Below are 27,603 nucleotides of genomic sequence, written 5' to 3' on the forward strand. Positions count from 1 at the left end.
TGTTACTTACTGATCCATTAGAAAGAAAGCTAGCTGGACATCAGTTCTGAAGCCTCTTTGGTCACGGAGCTCCCTCCATCTCTTGAACGCCTGACTGAGGTTTACTCTTGTTTTTCCTCTTCTTTTATCACTCTCCTTTTTGCTCTTCTTTGCCTCCTCAGACAGAGGAGCTTGTTTTCTTTCGCTAGGTCGTTTTTCACTTGTTTCCAAACTTTGTCTGTCTGCTATTGTGCTCGTGACTCAACTATCTCATGCCCAACTCCTCATAAGGACCAGCTCCAGTCTCTGATTGGCTGACCGACCAGTTTTGCAATACATGACGCGTTTCCTGCCGTAAAGCAGATTTTTTCCGCGAAATTTCGGCACCGGTGGCAGAAGCTTATTGCAAAGATTGCAAAGCCACTAAGTAAGCTATGTAAACGCTGATAGTCTGATTTTACTGTGGCCACTACCCTGTGCAACCCACATTATTTTCTTAATGATATATTTAGGAAAATATGCTATCTGTTGCCTCTTTAAGTACAGAGCTGAGGTCAGATGCATAAACTATGTGTATGCACAAAAAACATGCATACACCTTTCCTGACACATAAACTTTCAGAATGTGCGCACCTTACACATTCTTCAGACCATGCGTACACACAGTTTTAGCTGAGATAGATGAAATGATAAGGAGACTAAAAATAAGTTGACAGATGGATAACATTGTTTTTAGGTTGTTTGCCAGCTCCACTGATTGTGTTATTATTTTTGTAGGCTGCACAGCGTTCTGTAACATGTCGACATAAGGCACATTTATAAAGTTAATTTTAAATTATTTAGGAGTGATTAATTCAGTCACTTTTTATGTTATATCTCCCTGTTAGTGATTATTTTAATTTCATACAGTGAAGCTTTTTGTAAAGTCAGTTTTAACATGAGTGCTATGAATGAGTCACTTATCATCCTTCTGACAATTACTAACAATGGTGATTGAGATTCTACTGCGAAGATGGTTTGCAGAAATGTGATAGATGGATCACATCACATCACATCATTCTCACAATCACATATACATTCATACCTATATTTTAAGATGATTAATTAGTGGAACCACGTCTGTAGGAAATGACAGATGTTCTGACACCGTTGGAGAACCTTGCTGATGCGACACAGTCAGTTAAGTTGTGCTACCATATTTCTCACTGACAGGTTTAACAAGCGGTGGAGGGGCACAAGTATCAACATGGAAAAGGATGTTTAAGGGTTTTTCTACATCCGTTTACAGTGAATTGTGGGTTTGGTAATGAGGTTCGTGCACGGGTCGGGAGAGAGTAACTGCCTTAAGCGAGGGAATTCAAGTATCTCGGGGTCTTGTTCAGGAGTGAGGGTAGAATGGAGCGTGAGATGGATTGGCGGTTTGGTGCGGCATCTGTGGTGATGCAGGTGCTGCACCGGACTGTCGTGGTGAAGAGGGAGCTGAGCTGGAAGGCAAAGCTTTCAATTTACTGGTCTGTCTACGTCCCAACTGGTCATGAGCTCTGGGTAGTGACGGAGAGTATGAGATCGTGGATACAAGCAGCCGAGATGAGTTTCCTCCGTGGGTTGGCTGGGCTCATCCTTAGAGATAGGGTAAGGAGCTCGGACATCTAGAGGGAGCTCGGAGTAGAGCCGCTGCTCCTGATCGGGGTCAGATGAGGTGGTTCGGGCATCTGATCAGGATGCCTCCTGGGTGCCTCTTGTTCGAGGTGTTCTGGGCACGTCCCACTGGTAGGAGGCCCCGGGGCAGACCCAGAACATGCTGGAGGGATTAAATATCGTATCTGACCTGGGAACGCCTTGGGGTCCCCCAGGAGGAGCTGGAAAGTATTGCTGGGAAGAGGGATGTCCAGGATGCTTTGCTTGGCCTACTGTCGTTAAGACTCGGCCCCGGATAAGCGGGTGAAAATGGACGGATGGATCAGGCGTACGCACGGCTTAATATATCTGACTAAAAAAGGTGTATACAGAATTGTATCTTGTTTAATCCATACTTGAGTGTGATTTCAGGGGCAGCTATGTGTTGGAGCTATGCATCAAAGCATTTAGCTGATGTGTATGTGGATTAAATTAATTTCCCAATTTAACTAAGTGGTATTAATTGATTTAATTAGATATTGTTTTTACAACACTGACATACTATCTCTGTGTGAAGTCGTTATGCAGATCATATTAGCAAATAATTACCTAATTACCTAATTACACATCCAGCAGACAAAGAGCAATATTAGTATTCATTTTGTGTCGTGTTCAGGGGCAGAATGAGGGGTGGCTTCTGAGGCTCAGACCCCAAATATTTCTCATAAGCCCCGAAAGCTATTCCCCAAAGGAATCTAATGTAACTGAGTCAATGTTCTTGTGTTGCCTACTATTCAATTCAGAGTATTAAAGATCACATTTACTTGGCATTGTTGGAGATCCTTGATTTGCAGTTAGAGCAGCCCAGATTATTGTGGCCTGGATTCAAATGTAGCAGATTTGTCAGCTAAATATTCATTCTGTGAACTCTATTCCAGCACAGTAACAAAAATAGGTTTCAAAATTAGTAATGCTGATGCAAGCCAAATCCTCAATGTTATGTAACTGAAAAATACAACCTGATTCCAAAAAAGTTAGGACGCTGTGTAAACTGTAAATAAAAACAAAATGCAATAATTTGTAAATCCTTTTTGACATATATATTTAACTGAATACCGCACAAAGACAATATATTAAATGTTCAAACTGCTAAATATACACTCATTTCGAATTTGATGTCTGCAACACATTCTGAAAAAGTTGCAGACAGACAGTTGCATGTTTACCACTGTGTAACATCACCTTTTCTCTTAATAGAGTCAGTTAGTGACACTCAATTGTTTGAAGTTTTGAAAGTGAAATTTCTTTGTCAAGATTTACAAGCAGACCCCAAAAATCTTCCAGATGTAAACACTGTGACTTATTAGTTTCTTTGTACAGGAAGTGCCTTGAAGCTGGCATTGCAAACAAAAGTTTCTCAAAGTATTAAATAAATTTCAGTTAGCGTCTTCAGCACTTTTTCCACTGTGTTGTTCCACGTTTTTGCACATCATTTTTATGGATTGAAATGTTATGATTTCTTTATCTGTGTAGCTTTATTGAGCTGATACCAAAGTCTGGTCTAAATTTCATGTGAGTCGCTGCACTGGAAATATGTTTGATGAAAAAGATGTTGACGGGTTGAAAACGTACTGCCACCACTTTATGTCAAAAAGTATTTGCAAATCACTGCATTCTGCTTTTATGTGCGTGTCACAAAACTTCTCAACTTTTTTGGAGTCGGAGTTGGAGGAACATCAGACTGTTTTGCCTAATTTTAGGTGGCAGGAGTGAAAATTAGTCTCCCTCAACATTTGCTGTGTTATGTTTTCAGAATCATGAAGACAGTTGGAAGACAAGCAGATAGAGAAGAAGAAGTAGGCTCTACAGGATCATTTTTTTCCCTTGGCAACTGTTATCTTTTTCTCAAATAATGATAAATGATAAATGAACTCAAAAGGCTTGAAAAATAGGGCATATAGCTGCCGTATATGGGATAGAAAATCTCAGGTTCCACCTAGGTTTGGGCTGAGCTTGAATGTTTATAACACTGGTTCCACCCCTAGTTGTGTTTAAGGCCAACATATGTTAGTCCAATTCACTCTACTTTGAGCTTTGGTCTGGACCTTACAAACTTCTGAAAAATACTGTGTCTGGTTCTTCAGCTGCTACATGCTTCACTTTGCTCACCAGCAAGTTGTTAACTTTGTCTGCTATTTGTTACTGAGCAGGTAGTGTAAAGTGGATTTTCTTTTTTCACTTAAAACAGCAGCCTGCTGCGTCTCAAAATGCCAAAAGACCAAAACAGTGAGCTTAAAGATGCTAAAATGCTTCGTAGAGCTGAGAGAAATGAGCAGGAGATAATACTCTGTGGGACTATCATTACGAGTGACCCTTTGCTCATTATACATGGTCATTTAATATTGAGCATAACGTTAGTTCAGGCAGGACACAATGTCAAGCTCAGCTCACATCCCAGCTACATCAGCTGATCTCAAACAGCCCAATCAACTGATGGAGCAGCTGATTGATGGAAGGGAGTCAGCTGATAGATCACATGATTCCTTTCTATGCAACCAATTGGTGAATCACATTCAGGGTGCCCTATTTAAACTGCTCTGGCCTACCTTCTGTTGCTGCTTCCTCTGCAAGCTGCTTTGCAACCTGCCTCCACCCCAGCTCCTCCTTTTCATGCTGTGTCTGACTTATCAATTTCGTTTCTGTTTGTCATTGATGCTGCTCTGTTATGTTCCTGGTGGGTCTTTGCTGCTGCTCTCCCTGCCTTAGGCTTTCCATGTAGGCGCATGGAAGGGCAGGGAGGTGCCTTAGGCTTTCCATGTAGGCGCATGGAAGGGCAGGGAGGTTTGCGCTCTTTGCCTCAGGCTTTCCTCATTTGCACATGGAAGGGCAGAGAGGTTTGCTGTCTCTTCTTCAGGCTTAGGTTTGCTCTCTCTCTGCCTCAGGCTTTCCTCATTTGCACATGGAAGGGCAGAGAGGTGTGCTTTCCACGCAGGCACATGGAAGAGGCTTTCTGTATAGGCCCGAGGAAAGACAGAGAGGCCCCAGAACAGAGCCATACTGCCAAATATAATACTGCAAATGTCAAATGTTTAGTCAAATCTTTAATTGAAGTGTTTCTGACTGAACTATTGTAATATAAAGATATTAATTGGTGAGGAGAACAGGATTATAGTTTCCATATGTGGTCCACGTTAGTTTCTTTTAACAACTGTAAGGCTCCCAAACCATAGGCATTGAAGTGGCAGGAAACTGTCATGTCGTGAATTATTTTTCTAATATGAATGACACAGTTGTAACAGTTCAGGAAAAATGTCTTCCTGCGCAGCAGAGAAACTACCAGACCTCGATAGACTGGATACAGGCTGAATCACCTTGCTCTGTTGAGAGCAGCTAAACACACATTTACTGTATAAGAAAATATAGTGACACCTTAAACAGCAGGTAGTTTGGATTCATGCAGCAGTTATTGTTGTGTTTTTCCAAAGTTACTAAAGACCTCCAATTCAAGGTCAAGATGTAAAATGGCCTCAAACTGTAACAAATCTCCAGCGACTCGCTCTGCCAAGCACACCGCTGCACCAATGACAACACAGCACATTCAGGGACAATGAGATGTCATTTATAGAATTGCACCCTTAGACAGCACCCAACAAATGATTCTGTAGTGCTCTGCCCTGCACTCTGTCACCAATGACCCTTTTTTCTCTCTCTCAAACACACACACACACACACACACACACACACACAACTGCAAATTGCACAGGAACATCGACTGGCCACCATTTTAGCCCGGCCTCCAATTCTTCGGCTAACCAGCGGCTATAACTCTGTCACCATGAAGGTGAACATTAGCACCCACTGCTCTAATACAAGTACCTAAGTGTTCAATTTGAGGTCCATTTGAGCAAATATATATAAACCTCACCATTTCATCGATATCAAACTCAACATTCAAGTGAGTCTCCTTCCACATGTCTCTCCAGCTACCTTTGAATTCCCCATTATCATGAAGCTGTCCTCTGTGAAGGTTTTTACATCATGTTTGTGATGGAAAAAATCCACCATGAAACTATAAAAGATCAGCTGGGTCCATTTACTTGTTCTGTGGCTAAATGACATGGTGGTCACATATTTCCAGCATGCAGCAATGAGCACTCTGGGAAATATAGAATATCACTAATCAAAGTAGATCAGGCAGGTTGTAAAAAGCAGGGTTACAGTAATGAGAAAAAAAGTTATTCTTGGAGGCATCAATACTTACACCCAGTCTTACAACCCGCGCAAAGGGGCGTGCAGTGCAGTGCAACCATTACTGCTAGTACCAGAATGACACGGTTGTCATTTTCAGGCAGTGCCCATGTATGTAAGCAGCAAATGTACTTGCACCAATCTGTGCGCTCATGAGCGTGGAGTTCTTAAAATGAGATGTACTCAGGCGCATATTGTTATTTCAAGTTAGCAGAAAGTGATTGCTAAATTGACCGGTAAAACCTGGTCTAAAGTTGGAATGGCGCAGTATTTTCCTGCTATTTAAAGAGTAAATTATTCAGATAGTATGGCGGGATCACATCGCACTTACACTTTGTTTGTTACACACAGATGCAACCCATCCACAGTTGGGTGAAAACATGCATTGTTATGAGCATAATATTAATTACATTCTATAAAGTGTGAACCTAGCAGAGAGCAGAGCAGAGCTGCTGTCTGACTCCCCTTTAAGAGAGATGCTGCGCACCTTTATGGATCAAGAGCAGTGTAACTTCACTGATTATTTCAGAGGCTAAAAGTTTAGTTAATTGAAGAACTAAACACAGCCCCTTTGCTTATTGCACCTTGTTTTGCACCCAGATGCTTTTTAACTAGCAAAGGTGACATGTCCTAAATGCACAAACAATGCACTTTCGACCTTGCACTATAGACCATTTAAATGGCCTTCTGCCTTGATGGAGAGTCAATTGTAGAGAAAGACAGCATTTTATCCACCACATATACAGCCACAGGCTACATTAGTTCCTTGTAGCTGCAGTTGTCTGGATGTAAATCCAGATTTAGTTGTTTAGACAGTGTAGGGCTACAGCCATCGTCCACGGCGAGCAGGGCTCATCTTTGGTGGGGTGTATTTCACCGAGCTTCACATTAATGTGCTGTTGTAGTAGGTGTTTTAGGAAGTTTGAGGCTGTGTTTTTCAGAGTGGAAAAGAGTCTTAGTACCACCTCCTGCGTACAATTTACATTTCACAACTATGTTCTTGTCATCTTTCCTCCTGAAAAATCTAAATAAAGTGAGCATTTCCATCTTCCATGCTAGCTTGCTGCTTTGCGATGCGTGTGTGCAGCAATTACAAAAAGTGATTAAGTGATTTTTGGATTTCAAATCTGTAGGGGGTTGACAACAAAAGTAATGTTGTGACGAGTTATTTGTTTTCAGGGTAACTATAATAATATTACTGAAACTGTATCAGTAATGTGTTACACTACACATTACCGAGAAAAGTAATAATAATCCTGTAACGTTCTTGCCCAAGACTGGGACATACATACATATGTATAGATAACCCAAAAACATAATACCCCTGGCCATGGCTGTGGCTGGTGCAGAGGCCTAAAAACATTCACAACTACATTTCATGCTTCAGATACCCGAGCAAGTCCAGCAAAAAATCTGTGTATGTCTGTCTTAACCTGGTATTTTCTCAAATCATTTAAATCAATCTAATGTCCCCCTTTTGCGGGTCCTCATAAGATTTTTTATGATATGTAAACAACTACTGTATTTGAGATGATTAAGTGGTTTACTCATATGACCTATTGTTCAAAAGCAATGCCCCTTGCAGTTCGATCGTTGCAGACCATTTCAAAATACAACCACCACAGCGGGTTCAATAAACTCTTCTGTCAGACAAAAAACAAACAGTTATAACTCATTTTTGAGGAGCTATGATAATTCACAGATCGATATGTCAACAAAAACCCTGCTCATGCAACCAAAGGTCCAGACGATCTTTATCCAGCGCACTATTTTTATTCCTAACATATTATTACATCTATAATCCTCCATGAACTGCTGCTGCATTATTTCAAACGTTCATATTTCTCCACATACTGTCCACAATATCCCCAGAAGGCATGTAGATATTGCTGATAGCTTGGTGTCAAAATAGTGGCTAAACGCTGACCTTTTAATTGACACTTCACCTGAGCCAATTGGAGCATCCACACCGACAGTCTCAGATTCAATAGGTAACAAGGGTCTGTGTTGAAGGGAGTGCCCCCCTAACCCTACTGGAGTCTCAGAGCCAATCAATAGCCAGCAATTGGCCCGATGGCTAATGGGTCTTGTAGTCAATGACCCTCCTCACCTTTAGAGGACTTTTTAGGTCATTTCACTTTCTGTAATCTTGTTAACTTCTTTGAATTCTGACTATGTGAGGGTTCATGCTATGGTCCCATTGTGTTTTCCAGCTAAAAAGTCCTAGTTATGCAGCATCATTTTTCATAAAAACATTCAGGCGAAGATTAGAAAAACTCTTATATTTCAGTGTGTTAAAACTTATATAACTTAATGACAGAGGCACTTAAAGTGATTCTAACAATCTTTGAAGTGTTACCTTTCAGTTAAGACCATGCATGTACATGTACTTAAAATGTAACCGGAGCATCTTTCAATTTACTTTAGATATGCCTTGGATAGGTGTTTTAGGTGAATCCAGGTGGATTTTACAGGATTAAAAAAGACAACAAGATCAATTGTTTGCATGGTGTCTTTGTATGTGCATATAGTCAGTAGAAAAAGTTGTTTACCTTGTGTTTCTGTTGTCATTGCCCACATTTCTTGGTGATAGACATCTTATTTTTAATTTTAGACATGCAAGTCCTGTCTGTGCTATTTTGACACATCGCTCGATTCTAATTCCTGTGTGCCGCTGTGAAAATCTGGACAAAAGGTCATGTTCGCCTTGCCAAAATAAACTTAATTACACAAATAATCTGAGAACCCCAACGAGGTTTATCCAATCTATACGTCAATGAGGCAGGCAGATAAGAGGTGGTAAATAAGGTGTAAACGCAGCTTGTAACATTGTACGCTCACGCCATACGATACCATGCCTCTTCCAGTAATTACCGTACCGCTCCTGCATCCCATTTGAAATCTGATCGTTGTCTGTCAATGATAACACACTGTGCCAGATGGTGTATGCAGTGTGGCCTCAGCTCCACCACACTTCATTAGGGAGAGGGATACAGAGGAAAGGGTACTGTGGAGGGGTGGATTAGCCACTGCGGCTTGCTCACTCTCTCTTCCGCTCTGCCATAGAGCCGAGAGAGGCTTATTGAAGCCTGTTGGGGCAGCAGAGGGTCTTCACCTTCTGTTCATGTTCCCGGTGTAAGAGCCTTGTGTTGGAGGAGAGAGGGGAGGAGGTGCAGGGGGGAAGAAAGAGAGGATTTGGAGACAATGATCTAGGGCACATTCACAGCTGTAGTTTGTTTTTGAAAAGCAAGAGGAAGGATAAAGGCCCGCATCTCTTCTCGATAAAGGCAAATACGCATTCAGACGAGCTGAGCGATTGCGGAGTTAAACTGTGAGCAACACCCTCTTCCTGTTCTAGTTAACATAGTTCTTGTATGATTCTGTTCTGAAGGTAAGAACATTATAGGTTGAAACTACAGCTGTAATAAATGACCTACTCACGGTGACTCGTTTTTCTTTTTCCCAGGATGAGTGAGCGATACACGCCGATCGGATGTAAAGGGGCTCTACTTGTAATGGTGCTTGTGATCAGTGTCTGGGAGATGACCGTACCAACAGAAGGAGCTACAGGTGAGCACATTAACCTCCTCTACTCCACACCTCCCTACCGTACACCCATTTCTGTCTGTTTTGGGGGGGGCAGGGGATCTTTAGTGGGAGCTAGCACATCATCAATATTCGTCACATCATCTGAAAGCTGAAAATTTATTTTAGATGCTGCTCAGCACAGTGTGCCAAGTTTTCTTATCATAACTCTGTAATAAACAGTGTGTTTTGTTTAGGCGCCTATCAAAACTCTAAAAGTTCAGAGTGTATCGGGGATTAGAACATTAATGCTCAATTATATCTCATGAGTTGTGTGTTGCTACTAAATTTAAGGATTTTGAAACATTTTTAAACACTTGAGAGTTGATAAAAATGGTAAAAAATTACTCTTAAATACCACATTAAAAAACTATCTTCCATTTTGCTATGAGTCCATAACCAGTCCCAAGAAGAACCTTCCTTCTCACCATTTATTCTACAGAGCATACACTGATCAGATGCTATTTCCATCGTTGCATTAACCCATTTAAAAACTGCATTTTTTGGTGATTGGATGGCGAGCACTTCTGTTGTGGAAACTGCTGAGAAACCCCCTTAAGCTGCTTTTACACCGCTGTGCGCTAACTGCCCTGACAACCACCTACCTGCAAGAGCGTTCAACCAGAAAGCGAAGCATTTTCAAAAGCGGCCGCTGCTGCCGCTGTCCACGGCTGTGATGACAGGCAGGTGCTTTGATGAACACTGGCAGAAGTGCAGGCTAGCTTGTCGCTGCATTCTGTAGCAAGACAATGGGAATCTCTGAAAGTACCAGAGAAATCCAGGCATCAACCGCCAAAAGTTCAACATGGTGAACTCTGTGCAGCACAGCAGAATCTGTGCATGTTCATGTAGACAGCAACCACTTCATACCCCTACCGCCATGTTTGAAACCACTTCCCCTCACTGAAATGAGTAAAGGTGGCGAGTTAAGCAGGATTTATACTTGTGCGTCAGCTCTATGCAGACCCTACACCCTAGCCTACACATGTGGTCTACGCTGTCGTGAGCATTTATACTTATGGTGTGCCTGTGTCACTCTGCAGTTTCACCTCCAAAACACCCGTCAGTGGCAGGGTTTCTGTGAAGTGCTGTAAAGTTTAGTTGATTCAAAACACACTTTAAAGATGGCTTAGTGGAGACAATTTCAAACACAAGTACACAACTCATCTTCAATATAACTCCCCACAAATATAACATGCTGACGTTATTAGCACAAGCCTATGGCAATTTACATTGTATAAATTAGCCTAGTGGCTAGCAGACTTTTCCTCTACTTACATGAAGCCAGGGACAACAGCAACATTTAACAAAGGTAATGTTATAAAATTCAGCTCCATTACAGCTCACAAGGTTCACTGACAATATACTAAACACGTTTTCCAAACAAATATAACATGCTAACATTATTAGCACAAGTCTATGGCATTTTACACTGTATGAACTAGCCTAGCGACAAGCAAAGATTTGCTATACTCATATGAAGCCAGGATAAATCCCACACAAGACTTAAAATGATATTTTTGTGGAGGCTTTATTGTCTACACAATTTATTGTTTCTTATCTGTGAGATTAAAGTAAATAAAAGGTTAATTTGGTATCAGCTTACAAAAACAGACAGGAGGTCTGCGTCACAGTGACGTGTTGTTACATTGGTGCACATCAGGCTACAGCTTGGGGTACTGCGTAGGTTCTACATTGACGCAGAGCCTATGCTGTAGGTACAGTGTCAATTTTACGCAGACGGTTAAGTCCCACTTTACTGTGAGGTGGTGTGAAAGCCCCATAATTATCAATACACAAAGGGATAAAGCCATACATCCTCTGAATGCTTCAGGTCTCTAGTTTGTAGCTATAAAGTTTCATGGGGCTGTGATTATCCTTGAGGTGACAATAGGTCATTTTATACAGTGAGGTCAAATAAAAAAAAGGTCTCCTTACAATGAAATGGCTACTGTGGGAACTAACATCATCACACATGAATAAAATTGGGTTCATTGAATCCACAAGAGTCTCAGTTTTCCAGTCATACCCAATTTATGCAAATCAAATACTGTTTCGGGACCCCAGTGTGCAGAAATATTCAAATACAATGGGTGAAAATAATACATTTCAGGGCTTGACGCTAACTTTTTTCCCAAGGAGCAAATGTGCTCCTAAGTTGAAAAAGTAAGGAGCGCACAAAGAACTTTAGGGGCACAATGTAAATTGATCAAATAATGTGTTTTCCGTAATAAACATGATGCAAATAGACACTTACAAGCAAAATTATTTAATGAATTTGTATACAAAATGTACAGAAAGGTAAAATCATCAAGTTTTGAAAAAGTATTGCAATTTAATTTTGTCTTTAATGTTATTGTCTTATATATATTATCTTTGCAATATGATTATCTTAGATGTTATTACTATCCTAAAACATTCTCCAGGTCCTCTGAAACTCTGCAGGACTTATTTCCACCCTGCCCAGCAGCGGTACCATGGCGAACGGTCCCTAACTGCGGGGAGAACGGAGCAGGCTTCCCCGGAGGTCCGCCGCTTTTCTCCGCCACACTTTGACTTATTCTCACCCAGCCGACAGCCTGGCCGTGGAGAATGGTCCCTAACTGCATCAATAAGTGATTAACATAGGGGGGGGGTCAAAATAAAATAAATAAATAAAATAAAAGTCAACCAGCCACCCTCCTCCCCTGACAGTCCCTTCATAAGTAAAGAACAGTCCCTAAAGTGCGGTGAGGTTTGTGGACCGTTACCTGCCACAAAGAGAGAAGTGAACGGCTCGTTTCCCCTCTGACACGCCACATACCTGTGTGCCGCCACGGCTCGGTTGTCCAGGTACTACTGGGCAGTCATGACACCAACGAAAGAGGAAATTACTGGACCTGGAGTCGGACTTCTCTGTCACCGGCAAGCCGTTATCTTGCGCACTATGATCCTCCGCCGTATTCCTGTCTGTGACCCCCGTTCAACCCACANAAGGCGGCTGGAGTTCCTCCAATATTTGCGGTTAGATTATCATATTTTTTTATTGACAAAAATATAGGCTGCTTTGGCTGATTTTTTATGCGCACATGTGCCCCTAAATATTTTTTACAGTTTGCACACACCTATTTTTAGTCGCAAATGCGAGTGAAATGCTCGCACTGTTGAGCCCTGCATTTACACAACCTGCAAAAAGCTGCAGGTTGTTGCCCCAAACTGTAAGGGACTAGTATAAAGTGTGCATGTCTGGAAAGGAGACAGTCATGGGTACCCATAGAATCCATTTTCATTCAGATACCTTGAGATGAGAGGTTGAGGGACCCCTGTGAAAATGGCCATGCCAGTTTTTCCTCGCCAAAATTCTGCCTAAATTTGGAGCTTTATTTAACCCCTTCCCGACAAGCTAGCATGATACGTTTGGTACCAATGGGTTCCTTAGGGTTTCACCAGTAACTCTTTTTAACTCAGCCTGCTACAGCCTCTAAAAGACAGTAATGTCAGCCAAGGACGCCGACATCCTAGTTGAGTGGAAGTGGTTAAAACTGAATCTACACTTTCTCTTTTATCTTACTCTTTCGTGCCGACTGCATTGCTCTAACTTCTGAAGTATTGGACTTTCTCTGTGTATAAATACTTAAGCACTTTTCTCTTATGGGAGCAAACGCACATTCCAGTGAGCCAGCCTTACAAAAGGTTAAAACTTCCACCACCTGCTTCTGTCTTTGTGCAATTTGTGCTAACTCCCACATCATCTTGAGGAATCAGAACGTAAATATCTCCATGATACCACTTGAGAAGTTTCCAAAGCTGTTGTAACAACTTGTCGGTTGTGGAGCATTATTAGCATATCGTCTGACAGACTACCTTGATCCGACTGCCTTATTGCATACTTATATTGCAGCTCGGTTTATGTGCTGGCAGAGGGAAGGATAAAGCTGATGGTATTCTGTATTTTTAGTAATGCCAACACACAAAAGACCAACAAGTGCTGTCTGTGTGGCCATGGCCTGATATATCTTATTTCTCTGTGCTACAGACCTTTATGAAGACTATGAAAAACACATTAATAAGCTACACTGTTTCACTGCTGGGTGACATGTTCTTTTATTACTATGAAAAACGCAAACTAATTTATTGTGAAGCAATCGCACACACTGTCCTGCTGCTGGAAATACTCACTAAAGCACCAAACGTATTAATGTGCAACTGAAAATAGTCCCCAACAATTCACGACTTAGTCTTGTTTGAGTAACACTTGCTAAAAACTACAACACCCAGCTGTTTGAGTAAATTACTGAGAATAAAAAACTGAAAACATATATTTGTGACATGTTTTAAAGATTTATCTCCTCAGCTGAAATGAGAGGGTTTGGAGATAAGCGCCACAGTCAGGGCAGGGAGGTCATTAAGTATTGAGAGACTAATGAATTGCTGGTTTTGGTACTTTGATAATGCCAGTCTTATCCATTATGTCATTTTTATCAGATCCATGTAACCCAAAGTAGGGAGCAAGCAGACACTGAAATTAGAACCTTTCCCTCAATGCAATCTTAAAAACAATAGTTTTTAAAGAGGTGTTCCAGTGATTTAGTACTACACTTCAGTTGTGTTATTAGGGGAACCACGTCACAATAGAAATATGAGAAGTTGATGGTCAAAAATTGATGCAGCAGAGCCTGAGATATGCCAACCTTACTCCCTAATGTGAGTCAAACTCTAAAATCTCGCATCCCACATTTCCCATAATGCAATTCAACAGATAGAGGCAAAGTCCCCCCCTGCTGTCAGACCACCATGGGACCTCATTTTGGAAAAAAAAAAAGTTACACATACATGATGTTTGTCAATTTAAAAGAGAATTTTCCAAGTCAAAAGAGTTGCAGTTTGTCATGAGACTGTTGAGAGAGAGTAAATGACACAAGTCGTGTAAGTGACATCATAACTTATTCTCTCGCTGAAGCTATGATGCCTCTGTGTTTGGAGTAACGGGTGTTCCTCATTCTTTTGCTTCCCTGCTGAAAAAAAGACCAGAAGTCGCTGTATAAAACCATAAACTGTGTATGATAATGAACGTAGCTACCGTGACGTCACCCATTGGTTTCTGGACTTCCGTTTTGAAGCCTTGAGTTTGGTATTTCGGCCATTGTTATCTTGTTGTTTTTTTTGGGAGCAAGAAAGTGTCCATTTTTGGATGAGAGGGTGGAGCCGTTGGGGAGTGAGGGCTGGACCTGAATCATGCATAACTTTAAGGGTGAGTTATATAAAAATTCACCCGCTGAACAGTTGTCATGAATGTTGAAATTAGCTTTTGTACCAGGCTGTAAACATGTTTATTTCTGCTGTAAAGTTAGGCATTTTAACATGGAGGTTGATGGGGATTGACTCTGTTTTGGAGCCAGCCTTTGGCACATCTTTACTGGCTTCATTTTTTCACCTCGGAGGCTGCTGCTGGTGTACAAAGCAATACACATGCCGTGTCTTTACCCGCCTAAAAAAAACGCAAGGTCAGGCACTGGGCGCTGCATTTGTGCCTTTTTTGAGCCAGGTTTCAAGAGGGCAGCAGAAGGTTGCATCTGAGGTTGCTAAGCACCCTTAACAAGCACCGCATCATAGCCTGTTTGCCTGAAATCCTGAGTGCAGAGCTGATCTTCTTCCAGGCACTGTTTGTGTGTAGGCCTATCGTCCGTGGGACGGATGTAAAGCCCTGGCAGCTCTGTACCAAAATGATCAACTTTTCCATATTTACCACTGACTGATATTTACTGAAGAAGGTAAAGGTATCTGTCGGCTGTGATTGGTTGTTCCTTGTCACATGACGTGTGGTGTGCGCTGCCGCGTTCCAAAAGTTAAACTCCGTTCACCTCAGAATGCAGCCATCCCGCCCAAAAAAATATACACTCGGGAATGCGTGCACGCTGCTCTGGCATCGCTCTGGTGTTTGAGTGTCGTGCATCTACACTGAAAACAATGAATCTGAGGGCGCAGAAAACACAGCATGTGAACTGCCCCTAAAACACATCAGGTAAGATTGTGTTACATTTGTGGGTGGAATATAGCTCATGACAAACATCATGTGTGTAACTCATGGCACAACTCACAGTGGGACAAAACATATTTGCCCTTTGCCCCTGATTACCGTTTATATTTCTTAAAATAAGATGCCATGGTGGACAGTGGACAGTGGACAGGGACGGACTTCGCTTCTCTGTTGTCCCCAAAGGGGAAATTTGTTTCCACAGAGTTTGTATTATGTGTGCCACCAGGACACAGATACACTGTACTCTCCATCACTTCATAAAAAGACTGATACATAGAGCTTTTTTTGTGATAAGCAAGCAATGAAATTCAGCTCGCTACGGCAGCACACACCATGTCGTCACAGTGTGCGTCATAGTAATACGTTTTCCTGTCTGGTAAATGCCTACGTCTGTCAAACTCCACATGCAGTTTTTAACACAAGCTTACTTTACCATCAAAAATATATTCTCCAAGCCCAGCCTGAGATATCTCTCATGACATCATCAGGGGTTACTTTCTTCTTTCACAAAGCTTCTCCAGAGCCAGAGAAGACAAACAACTGTTTTCACAGGCTGAGTCATACTCTTTATGATGAGTAAACTGAAACTGATGTGTAAAATCGGAGTTCCCCTTTGAGATGTTTATTCCAGTAGCTATAAAGAAAGAGCTGGGAGACTTTGAGTAGCAGGAATCATACCAGGTGAACTGCTGTTCATAGAAGAAGAAAAACAAGAAAGTAGCACAACTCTGACGACAGCCAAAGACCGCTAAAAGTTGAGCTGCAGGCTGTGTTTCTTACCCTGTCATATCATTCTCCAAAGGGTTCAAAAAGTGAGACCGTTGCTCCAGTCTTAAAATAAAGAAGAGCTAATTAAGGTAAAGACAGTTTGGCTATGTTCACATTACAGAGCTCAATACCAATTTTTTCCCTGGATCTGATCTTCCTGCCTAGACTGTTCACATTCATATTTGAAATGACCCATAGTGACCACAGTGTGAACACATCTTTATCCTGAAATGCTTCACATACAACCAATAACGTCACACATGTGCACATTAGAACAGCAACAAACATCACATTTGTGAGACGCAAAAAATAAATGACAGTGGTGCCAAGCTCATCTCCCGAATGATTTGCTGCCGAGGTCGGATACCAATCATCATATGTTGCAGAGGCGACTGCCGATTTGTTCCGCAGGGCCAATTCTCCAATGACACATGGCTAATTATTTTGCAGAATTCTGTCTTCGGACCTTCATCATTCTGCGTAACAATTACCCAAGTGCCTCGCTTTGGGAGAGTGTGCAGCTATTTTCTGCAATGTGCATTGTTTACAGGACAACAGGTTGTCGTACAAATGAACTTTCGGTTCAATCGGATATTTTTCAGAGAATTGAGGCTTCTGGATTATGGAAAAAAAAATGGTAAATGGACTGTATTGTACTTGTAAAGCACCTTTCTAGTCTTCCGATCGCCCATTCAAACACACATTGGCACACTGGTGACCGTGGCTACCATATGGTGCCACCTGCTACTCAGTAACCATAAGCCTGCACTCACACACCGATGGAACAGCCACCGGGAGCAATTTGGGGTTGAGTGTCTTGCCCGAGGATACTTTGACATGCGGACTGAAGGAGCTGGGGGTCGAACCGCTGATCTTATGAACAATAGTGAGCACTGGAACAATAGCAAGAGGGTGAGAAGATGAAGGGATGAGCAACTATTTCTGGTAGTCTGTGGAGAAAGAAGTGTGGGTGCAGGAGAGAAGTCAAGAATGGTGGGGCCGTGGTGTGGAGAGTTTTAGGGAGGAACAGTTTATCTAAAACTTTAGGATGACCAGGGCTACATTCCAATATCTGTGTGGGCGCCTCACGACAACACTGACACATATAGGCAAGATGTCCCTGTAGAAAATGTCTGGCAGCTGGGTTCAACTGGCTGGTGACCGGGGCAACCTACTGCAGCAGCAGTACGGCTACAGCAGCCTTCTGTAGTTTCAACAGACCGCTCTGACACTATGGTGAGGTGCTGCTGCTCAGTGAAAGACCATAGACGTATGCACATATTCCATTTCAAAATTCCATACTTTTCTAGACTCAATTTCCAGACTTCTTGTAGGGTTTTTCCTGACCATATTTAACATCGGAGTACAAATAGCCAGCCGTTCAGTCGACACACCTACGCAGAAAGTTGTACAACCTTCCACTGTCAAATCCTTAACGTATTGAATCAATCTTATAGCCTTTCATAAACAAGTTTGTCCAACGTGTCCATGGTGGTGATGATGAACGCAGCCTTAAAGATACGGTTTTCCTATGGAGAAGACTGCATCACCGCATAACCCATAAATGCTCACACAAACTTAATATTTGGTTGGTTGTGATGCCATGTATATGTGTCCGGATTCAGTACAGTTATAAGGCACTTGGGGTGGAGCTGTTTGCAGGCTGTGACATGCAGGGGTACAGGCAGCTCTGTGTAGGAGTGCGCCTTCAGTCACATGCTATACTTCTTGCCTTGCTTTCAACACCATCAAGCTCAATCTGGCCCACACTCTCTCACACAGTGGAAAACATTTTGGCTGTGCTGGCATAAAAAATAAAAAAAAACTCTGCATGTATGATCCATTTATTTTTAGAAATTCTGAATTTCACATTTTAGAAAACAGAATAGTTTTGAAACAGATATTTTTCCATACTCTTTTCTTTTTCCCCCCAGAAATGATCATAAATAAACTTCATTTATTTAGCACCCTTCATACAAGAAATGCAGCACAAACTGGTTTACAATAACTGCATTGTAGGCACTGAGTGCTTCACATGAAAACAGAATGAACGCACAACAGAACTGATTCATAAAGTCATAGAAATGTAAACTATAAATCATAAAATCAAGTAAGATCCAACATTTTAAAAGAGTTGCAGCAGTGTGAAGTGTAAAAAGAAAGAGTTTCAGACCTGTATCAGGAAAGTCAGAGCGATTTTAAAGGCCAGAATTTAAAAATCATGTATTGATCTGGCTTCTCTGATATCTATGGGTAGTGTGTTCCATAGTTTTGGGGCGTAACTGACAAAGGCCGCATCCCCGATCTTCTTCAGGCTGTTGCTGGGAACCTCCAATAAACCAGCAGCAGATGATCGCAGTGTTCTTGGAGGCAAATAGTTTACAAGGGAGTTAGCAATGTAGCTCAGTCCCAGCCCATTTAGGGCTTTGTATACAAGGAGGAGGAGCTTGAAATCAATTGGAAATGTAACAGGAAGTCAGTGCAGAGCAGCTCAGATGGGCCTGACGTTCTCTCTCCTCTTGGTTCTGGTTAATAGCCAAGTTGCAGAGTTTTGAATGAGATGAAGTCTGTCGATCAATATTGATATGAGCGTTCTTACCTAGTGATAGGATATGCATCAGATTTAGGACCATGTATAAAAGTGTCCCATTCTGATTGGAAAAAAAAATCAGATTTCTATGTCCAAAAACATCATATTCATCCCACACTTGCTTGTAATGTGAATGTCCTTTGGCTCACTCAGTTGTCCCCGTCCCGTCATGGCGGCCCAGCTCGAAATAAGGTCAAAGTTCTCCTTCACATCGAGACAAAAACTACTCTTCTCTGTCCACAAGCTTGTTGAGTCTCCATTCATCTGTTCACTCACTCTGTAGGAACCAAGTGGATTTGCGGAGGCGGCTTTGATGTACTCATAGTGTGAAGCCTCAGCTCTCGACCCAAAACAGAGTGCCCCGCTACACTGACACAAGAGGAGACACAGGACAAACGCGTGTCCTGCCAGGTTCGCTTCAACTTGTCATGTGAGGTGTTTTGAAGGGAATTTCTCGCAGCGCAACATCACAGATAAAATGTCACAGAAGTTAATGGGGGAGTAATTGGATTGAAACAGCTATTTTGGAGGTGTGAGCCCGACTCGTCTCCCCCCGCCTCATTAAAAGTGTTGTCGAGTCGTCCCTAGTAAACCCAAGGAGATCAATTATGGCAACTCAGCAACATTACAAGTCGAGGCCAACCCACATGTTTCATCACCGGGAGTCCCACTGACAATACACAGCCTCAGGTAATTGGTAGTGTAAAGGCAGCGCTGCTGCCGGACAGGATGTCTATTTGTGAGCATGAAATTGCGCATACCTCTCTTCTCTTTGTTGACCAATTAGACGGGAGCGCGGCGCTTTGATGTGCATTGCTTTGATTGGCAGCGATCCCCACTCAAGGCACTCATCATTTCAGCAGGAAGTGGATCAGAATAATCTCGCACGCATTCAATTTCTCTCTGATAGCCACCGCAGCCCCCTAATTTCCCCTGGGTGTTATTTCTGTTGCTGTAAACCTGTTATCATTCAAGGGATGAAATGAACCCAGAACACATCCAAAGGAAGAGAAAATGTATTTCTTCCCAGACAACACAAGAAGAAGAAAACTAAGCCTACTCTGACAAGCAGGGAAAATTTAGCTCATTTCAATGAGGAGACAAGTAGATATTCTAATGCACATATGAGCTTTCACTTCTTTAAATAACCAGTTTGTGTCAGTAAAGACGGGATCATATTTGCACATATCAAACACGCTTTTCTACTCTCTGACAGTTATGTAAATTCAGTTTATTTTCCTCGTTGATATGTGAAAAAAAAAAGACGGTTTCCTTTGTGTTCTCTTGTCAGACAGAGATCCTTTGCTGCTACTGTGGATGTTTACAACACAAACTTAAGAAATGTCAGCGGTCATTCTGTTCGTCCTTTATTGACCAGAAGGCAGGCAGAGCGGAGAGAGGAGTTAGACACAGATTCAGTCCCAAGACGGCTCAGCTCACAAGCTGTGGGGACATCTGATTTGTTTTCATTAGCATCTATTCTAATGGATCCATTGAGCTACCTGCTTTCCTGTGCTTGTACATGAGCCCTTCCAAATTCCACTTGTTTTCACTTTCCTTGTTGTTTTTTTAACCTTCTTACACTTTCAAAGGTGAGTTTAAGGTGCTGATCGCATCAATGCACCGTCCCTGGTTCCAGTCTTGTGTATTGAGTACAAGATGTTGTGCTTTAGGCCACAAAGATGAACCGCTTGGCTCAGAACTTGCTAGCGCCGAGTGGAAGTAAATCAGTTCATGCTTTACCTTCCAAAATATTAAGTTTAAGACGACATTAAAATCAAATAGGCATGACTGGCATCTACTAGCACCACTGAGCTAGCTAACGTTACAGCTCAGCTGGGGAGGATGCCATTAACATTTACATTTCACACTGTCACTAGTAGATGCACCCTTCCTTTTGTGCAGTTATACGCTTAGTGGGTGTAGTTTGGTAGAAAGTAGGGCTGTCTCGAATACCCTTTTTTAACATTCGGACCTTCGGCAGAATTTATAACAAATATTTGAATATTCGTTCACGGTGGGCGGGCAGGGGGGAGGGGTGTGTGCTGTGGCCGTGCTGTGGTCGTGCTGCCTGCTCTCTCTGGTTTTACACCAGGCTCGGCTCCTTTCAAAGACTCCTTGCGAAGCACTCCTCCGGGGGGTTTTCAGACCTAATTGTATTGCGGAGTTTTGCACAGTGGCGACCGGATATTTGCTCTCAAACCACAAAAAAATGTGATGGCACAACAGTCTCTTTCAGTACATTATTATATGCTTTCTTTTGATTTTCACATTGGCCAGTCATCCTGTTTAATTTGTCTTCTGATTAAATCGGAACCATTGAAACAAGTTGTAGGAAGCCTCTGCAAGTAATTGGTTGCTGGCAGACACTCTGTGCTGCAATAAAATGGTTAATCAGCAGTGCCGTGCACTGTAGAGCCGATGCGCTGCTGGTTCTGCCGGCCTGAATAGAATATAATGTCTATAGCCTTACTGTTGTGTACAGCCCTTATAGACTGAGCTGAGTAGTGATGCGCGGGTCGACCCGTAACCCGCGGGACCCGCAAATGGACCTGCGGGTCGGGCAGCAGTGATCGTCTGTTAAATCGGTCTGTAAATGATATTTTGACATTATTGGCTATTACTGTCATGGCATCCGAAGGTACTGATGCGTTGAGCAGGTGACAGTCCGCGGTCGTTTTCAAAACACACTTGTGTCACGCACTCCAAAAGAAACTTGTTGAAACTTTAAACAATAATTTATTGTACAAAACGGGGGAAACAAACGTTGACAAAAACGGTTCCATAATTCATATTAAATTCAAAAGATAACGAAAAAACAGCTACAAGTTAGAGGGAATAGTGATAAAGTGGTAAAACTTGGCATTGATCCACAGCCTCAGACGGATGCGCTCAAGCGTGCCGTGCGCACAAGCTCAGTTGGTAGGCTATACTATATTTTCACATTTTTAACAATGCAATTTAAAAGTTTTGATTTTTATTGATAACCTACATTTACCAACAACAAAAAGACTACATTTAGCACCAAAAAAATATGTAAAAATAAATAAATAAATAAATTTAAAAAAATACAAAAAATATGTTAATAAAAAAACGAATATCGAATACCAAATTTTCATAACGAATACCTACCCATAGAAACGAATATTCGAATATCCGAATATTTGGGTACAGCCCTAGCAGAAAGAAAATAGTTCCCACATGGAACTGCTCACAACAAGGTCTGTGGATTATCTTGAGTAACCAGGTCATGATTTCTGAAAACAGACATTGCTGCTGAGTTCTTCAAATGTATTTTTTGGTGCTTTGAGCACCACAAGCTGAGTCCCATCTAGTTCCATTATATTGGTGAGAAGGCAGACATCTCTACAGCTGATATCTCCAGCACTTGGCAACTCACACAAAAATCTAGACTGATAAATAGCACTGCACTAGGCCTGCAGCAATCGATCCTTTTAGTAATCGAGTATTCTATCGATTATTCTGGCAATCAATCACGTAATCGGGTATGAAATACTGAAAGGGTATGAAATAAAAAGTCTCTGAAATGAGAGAAATGAGCAACAAATTTGTTCGTGCTCAGTTGAACATGGTGGAACCCTCTGCACCAAGCTGTCTAAAGTATAACTCTGTGACTTAAGAGTATAATTAATCTTTTTTCATTTATATGTATTACTTGGCCTTCATAAGTTCCTGTGACTGGCAAGAGTAGACTCATTCACTGTGGTCAAGGGGTTCCTTACACCTACTGACAGCCATAGTGTACGTACAATCTTTACATGCATTAGGAATCTCAGCAAGCAATCACTGATTAGGTTAAATGCAATTAAACGTGACGTTGACGTAACCTTGTTGCGTCGGATCTGTTCGGCAAATTCGATGCATACACTGAATGTTTTCTACTTAGATGTTGTAGCATTGAGGACGTGCTACTGTGGTATGCTAACTCTGTTTTGCAATACACACTGAACTGTTTTCATTTTAACTTGTGATAATCTCACACCCTTGACACAGTGTCGTTTTCTTTGGGGTGTCTATCGCTTTTTTCTTGTCCCTTTTCCTCCATAGTTTTGCAATCCGCGCTTTACATCCACGTTACAGCTATGTGGTCTGTGAACAGCGAAAGTAATGAGTGCTTTGTGCAACAGAAACAACCATCCATGCAAAACACAGCCCACTGTATATTTGTACTGGATTTAACGAAGCCTCGAGGCTTTTTAGTAATCAAATTATTTGAGTTACTCAAGGAATCGTTTCAGCCCTAAACTGCACAGGTTAGAGGACAAACATGTCTTTTTGATTTTGGGGTGAACTGCCCCTTTAAGCCTAAATTAAGAGGTGTTTTATAACCTTGATAGTTGTGTTCAGTCTACTGGTGTTTTATTATTTATGTCACCTGTATCACGACAGCAGCAGAAATACTAAATAAATGTAGACAATTAAAAAAGTATATAAATTACAGTGATTGAACATATACAGCAGTGGTGTCAAACATACGGCCCGGGGCCAGAACCGGCCTGCCAAAGGGTCCAATCCGGCCCTCTAGATGACTTTTAACACCTAATGTCTATGCACATGTGAAGGCTGAGAGGTTTCAGGAGTGGATACATACATAATGTAAAATGCTGCCTTAGAGGCTTTTCCACTCCAACCAGAATACAGCTCTCTGAAATAACAATGAACACTTTCTGTGGTCATATTTAAAGATGTTGAACATTGTGCAAAATATTGTCAACCAGCACCTTCAGTAGAAAAGAATCCATGTCAGACTTCTATCTTAAAACAATATGGGTGGAACCCTGCTGCTGAGGCACTGACAACACTTCAGACTGTAAGGCAGGGGATGACTTAACCCACTTCTTCAATAGCTAGTGGAAAATTATGAAAAAGGCACATGTAATATCCGTGAGTAGAAGATTGAGTGAATGTGGAAGACATACTGTTGAATTTGCACATAATTGTTGTTTGGTCAATGGATGAACATTTTCAGAATGAAAGTGGTCCAGCCCACTTGAAATGAATTTGACACCCCTGGTATACAGCTACAGTAATGTGGGCAAAGATTTCCTGGACGCAGGGCAGGAAATCGTAAAAATGCCAAACTTAACGCATTTGTTTATCCGTTCTTTTTTTGCCAGCATTACTTGAGCATGTCATGTCATTCCCCTCATCTCTCTCTTAGAATTTAAGACATTTTCAGACTTTTTAAGGACCTGTAAACACCCTTTCTCGCCTCAGGATGTGAGTGTAGAAATGTTATTTCCTATCTTTGTTTATAATTGTACAAAATCAGCTTGTCTGTCTACACACTTCTCAGCAGTGGTGTTAATCAACAAGCTTGGATTTGCCTATTCCAGATCTAACAATCTTAAGACATGAATGCAACAAAGAAGATACTGACACACTCAATGTGTTGCTGAGCATAGTTGTGACGTGTATATTTATATTTTGGGAGATAATCCTCAGTGATTTAGGTGAACACAAAGACAACTTTACATCGTCACAGAAACAGAGGGATACATCTCAACGCAGCACGTCTCTAGACACAGTGCCTTCAGATTTTATGGTTCCCTAAATGGATGTCGAGAGTTCAAGGTTAATTCAGACCTTCAGATTTTCTTGTGTGATCCCTGCAGAGACATTACAGCCTTGGATTTCAGCGTCAACAATAGGAAGCCACTTAGCGAGAACCAAAGCACGCAGGTTGCTAAGGGGACTTGAACCTGAGTGGAATGAAACATATTTGATGGTTCACTCAGTATTTTTAGACAAGCAGCACTCAGGTGGTATGGGTGTAGTTCCAGTTTGCAGTAAAGATTCTTCTGTTACTGTTGTAAATGCTGCACTGACCTCCATGTCTGACTTACTGTATCTCTTGTGTTATATGCATCAAAGATTGTTGCTTGCTCTGCACCTTAGACTTTCTGCACTTTGTAATAAAAATGACTTATATGATGCATAAGAAGCATCTTGCCAAGAAAGGAAAACGCTGCTTGCACCCTTGAGAGAGCAGTAACTAACAGCCAGAGACACTACAGGATCCCCATGGTAAACATAACAATCAATCCAATGTTCACTATTTTACACTGAGTGTGACTCCCTGATTCTGATTTGTAATTGTGGCTGAAAGATGGATCCTCGTCTGTCACTCTTCTAAACTGCTACTAACGAAGTAACAAATAGTTTCAGGGGAAAATCGGTTCATCAAGATTAACATAACTGTTCTACAGCTCATTATGTAGGTTTGTACAGAGGGAATTACACTCAGTGAGCTCATCGTCAAAGATCATTTCTTTACACGAGAGCAGGTATTTTTGGCAACACACACAACGCTGTGTATAAAGCAAAGCAATGATTACATTATCACTTTCGACAGCTTCATGAATGATACAAAGTATGCATCATTTGCAGGTCAGACTCAGTCTCCAGAGACCAATGTATAAAAGCTTCTCAAGCAGAGTCATTTCGGTACCGCAAAGAAAGAAATAGCCCATCACTTCGCACTGAAAGCAACTTTGGCTCAAAGGATTCACTGAAAGGAACAAAAGTCTGGTAAAAACAATACTGTCTGACAGTCAGCGTCAAGTGTTGGGAGTTCATGTTGGAGTTAGTTCTCAGGATCTGATTGAAATTTGGTTCCAGCTTAGCTTTTACGACATTGTGGTTTTATTAGGGTTTGGACTAGAGTCAAGGAGGTGATGAGAGTGAACACTGATATCACCTTTTAACTTGACAACTACGTCAACACCTCAAGATCTTGAGCAAGCAGTGGTAGGATGTATACAGGTCACAGCATGCAGTATTCCTGCTATACATGTGACTAATCATGATTTCATAACAGAAAGGTATTTGAGTGAAGGGCTTAAGTAAACAGTTTTTTTAATTTCAAGATAAAAGCACTTAAGGAGGTGGAGGCGACAAATACCAACTGTTCTGTTGCCTCTGTATTTCAGCCAAAAAGGTGCACTTGAACACACCACAAAGACTACAGCCAACGGCCAACTAGCACGTACATTTTGCACCTGGGGTTGATGAAATAACTCCCCACACCAGCAGGTGGCGGTAGTCTGTATTTGTTATCAAAAAAGGGAAAGGGAAAGATGCTAGTTAGCCTGTTAGCATATGAACAACACAACCTAATATTGAAAGAACAAAGGATTTTTTATGGTGCACCAGTAAGCAATAACAGAAATTACTTAACTTTCTTGCTAAAGAGCTCAATGGCTAAAAAAATATTTTTACCTAATTTACTGCTAAAAAAATTAAGGTAACACTCAATGGTCACAGTATAACACCAGGTCAGTTAAACTTCAGAGATAACAATCTGTCCATTTTGGAAGCACAAGTGATTGTGAATTAATTTCACCTGCTTAAGTGCTAATGAAAGTAACAACAGGTGCAACGGAGAGGCAAAAGCAAGACAACCCCCAAAAAGGGAATGGTTTTACATGTGGTGGCCACAGACAGTTGCTCTCTCCTTATCCTTCCTGACTGATTCCTCTCTAGTTTTGTGTTCTGCTGGTGTCCTTGTCACTACTAGTGGCATGAGGCCGTACCTGCAGCCCAATCAGGTTGCACAGGTAGTCCAGCTCCTCCAGGATGGCACAGCCACGGTTTGCTATGTCTCCCAGCACAGTCTCAAGAGCACAGACGAGAAACCAGGAGAGCGGCCGTTACATGAGGAGAGCTGGACAGGGCCGTAGAAGGGCATCAGCCCAGCAGCAGGACCGGTATCTGCTCCTTTGTGTGAGGAGGAACAGGAGGAGCACTGCCAGAGCCCTACAAAAGCAGGCTCCTGGTGTGCATGTTTCTGACCAAACTGTCAGAAACAGACTCCATAAGGGTGGCATGAGGGCCCGATGTCCTCTAGTGGGACCTGTGCTCACAGCTCAGCACCGTGCAGCTCGATTGGCATTCACCAGAGATCACCAAAATTGGCAGGTCCGCCACTGGCGCCCCGTTCTCTTCACAGATGAGAGCAGGTTCACACTGAGCACATGTGACATGCGTGAAAGAGTCTGGAGACGCAGTGGTGAACGTTATGCTGCCTGTAACATCATCCAGCATAGCCGGTTTGGCGAATGGTCAGTGATGGTCTGGGGAGGCATATCCTTGGAGGGTCACACAGACCTCCATGTCAGAGCCAGTGGTGCCCTGACTGCTGATAGGCACCAGGATGAAATCCTCAGAGTGATTGTCAGACCTTATGCTGGTGCAGTGGCCCCTGGGTTCCTCCTGGTGAAGGACAATGCCCAGCCTCATGTGGCTAGAGTGCTTAGGCAGTTCCTGGATGATGGAGGCACTGATGCCATTGATTGGCCCTCTTGTTCCCATGACCTTAATCCAATTCAGCACCTATGGGACGTTATTTATCAGTGCATCTGATGCTGCCAAGTACCGCCAAGACTGTCCAGGAGCTCACTGATGCCCTGACCCAGGACTGGGAAGAGATCCCTCAGGACACCATCCACTGGCTCATCAGGAGCATTCCCAGACGTTGTCAGGTGTGGGCCATACACACTACTGAGTCACATTACGAGTTGCCGTGATAAAATTCATGCCAGTTGGATCAGCCTGTGATTTCAACTTTTTATTTTGATTTCTGGTGTGATTTTGAATCCAGTCCTCAGTGGGTTGAGCAGTGTGTAACAAGTTTGTTTCAATCTCACGGCCTCTTGGCATCAGCCATTTGTTTGAGTTTCTCTTTTCGTGCTCCGAGCTGAACTGCCAATTAGAGTGATTTCATTCACCGACAGCTTCCACTGTCTCCGTCGTCAATTCAACATGAATTGGTGGAAAA

At 42.1% G+C, this 27,603-nt stretch overlaps 1 protein-coding gene across 2 annotated transcripts in view; it reads left to right on the top strand.

Annotated features, from left to right (window-relative positions):
* LOC126384947 (chemokine-like protein TAFA-2) overlaps positions 1–27,603 on the top strand; it is a 121,015-nt gene that overhangs the window by 61,071 nt on the left and 32,341 nt on the right. Inside the window, exons 1-2 of one of the 2 annotated variants that reach the window (XM_050036401.1) lie at positions 9,026–9,175; positions 9,311–9,414. In XM_050036401.1, coding sequence (XP_049892358.1) covers positions 9,312–9,414 — 103 coding nt within the window. In that variant the 5' untranslated portion in view covers positions 9,026–9,175; position 9,311. Of the gene's footprint in view, positions 1–9,025; positions 9,176–9,310; positions 9,415–27,603 lie in introns of those variants that run through there. The other variant, XM_050036400.1, reaches the window with a different exon arrangement.

This window comes from Epinephelus moara, chromosome 23, assembly GCF_006386435.1.
Source record: "Epinephelus moara isolate mb chromosome 23, YSFRI_EMoa_1.0, whole genome shotgun sequence".
NCBI lineage: Eukaryota > Metazoa > Chordata > Actinopteri > Perciformes > Serranidae > Epinephelus > Epinephelus moara.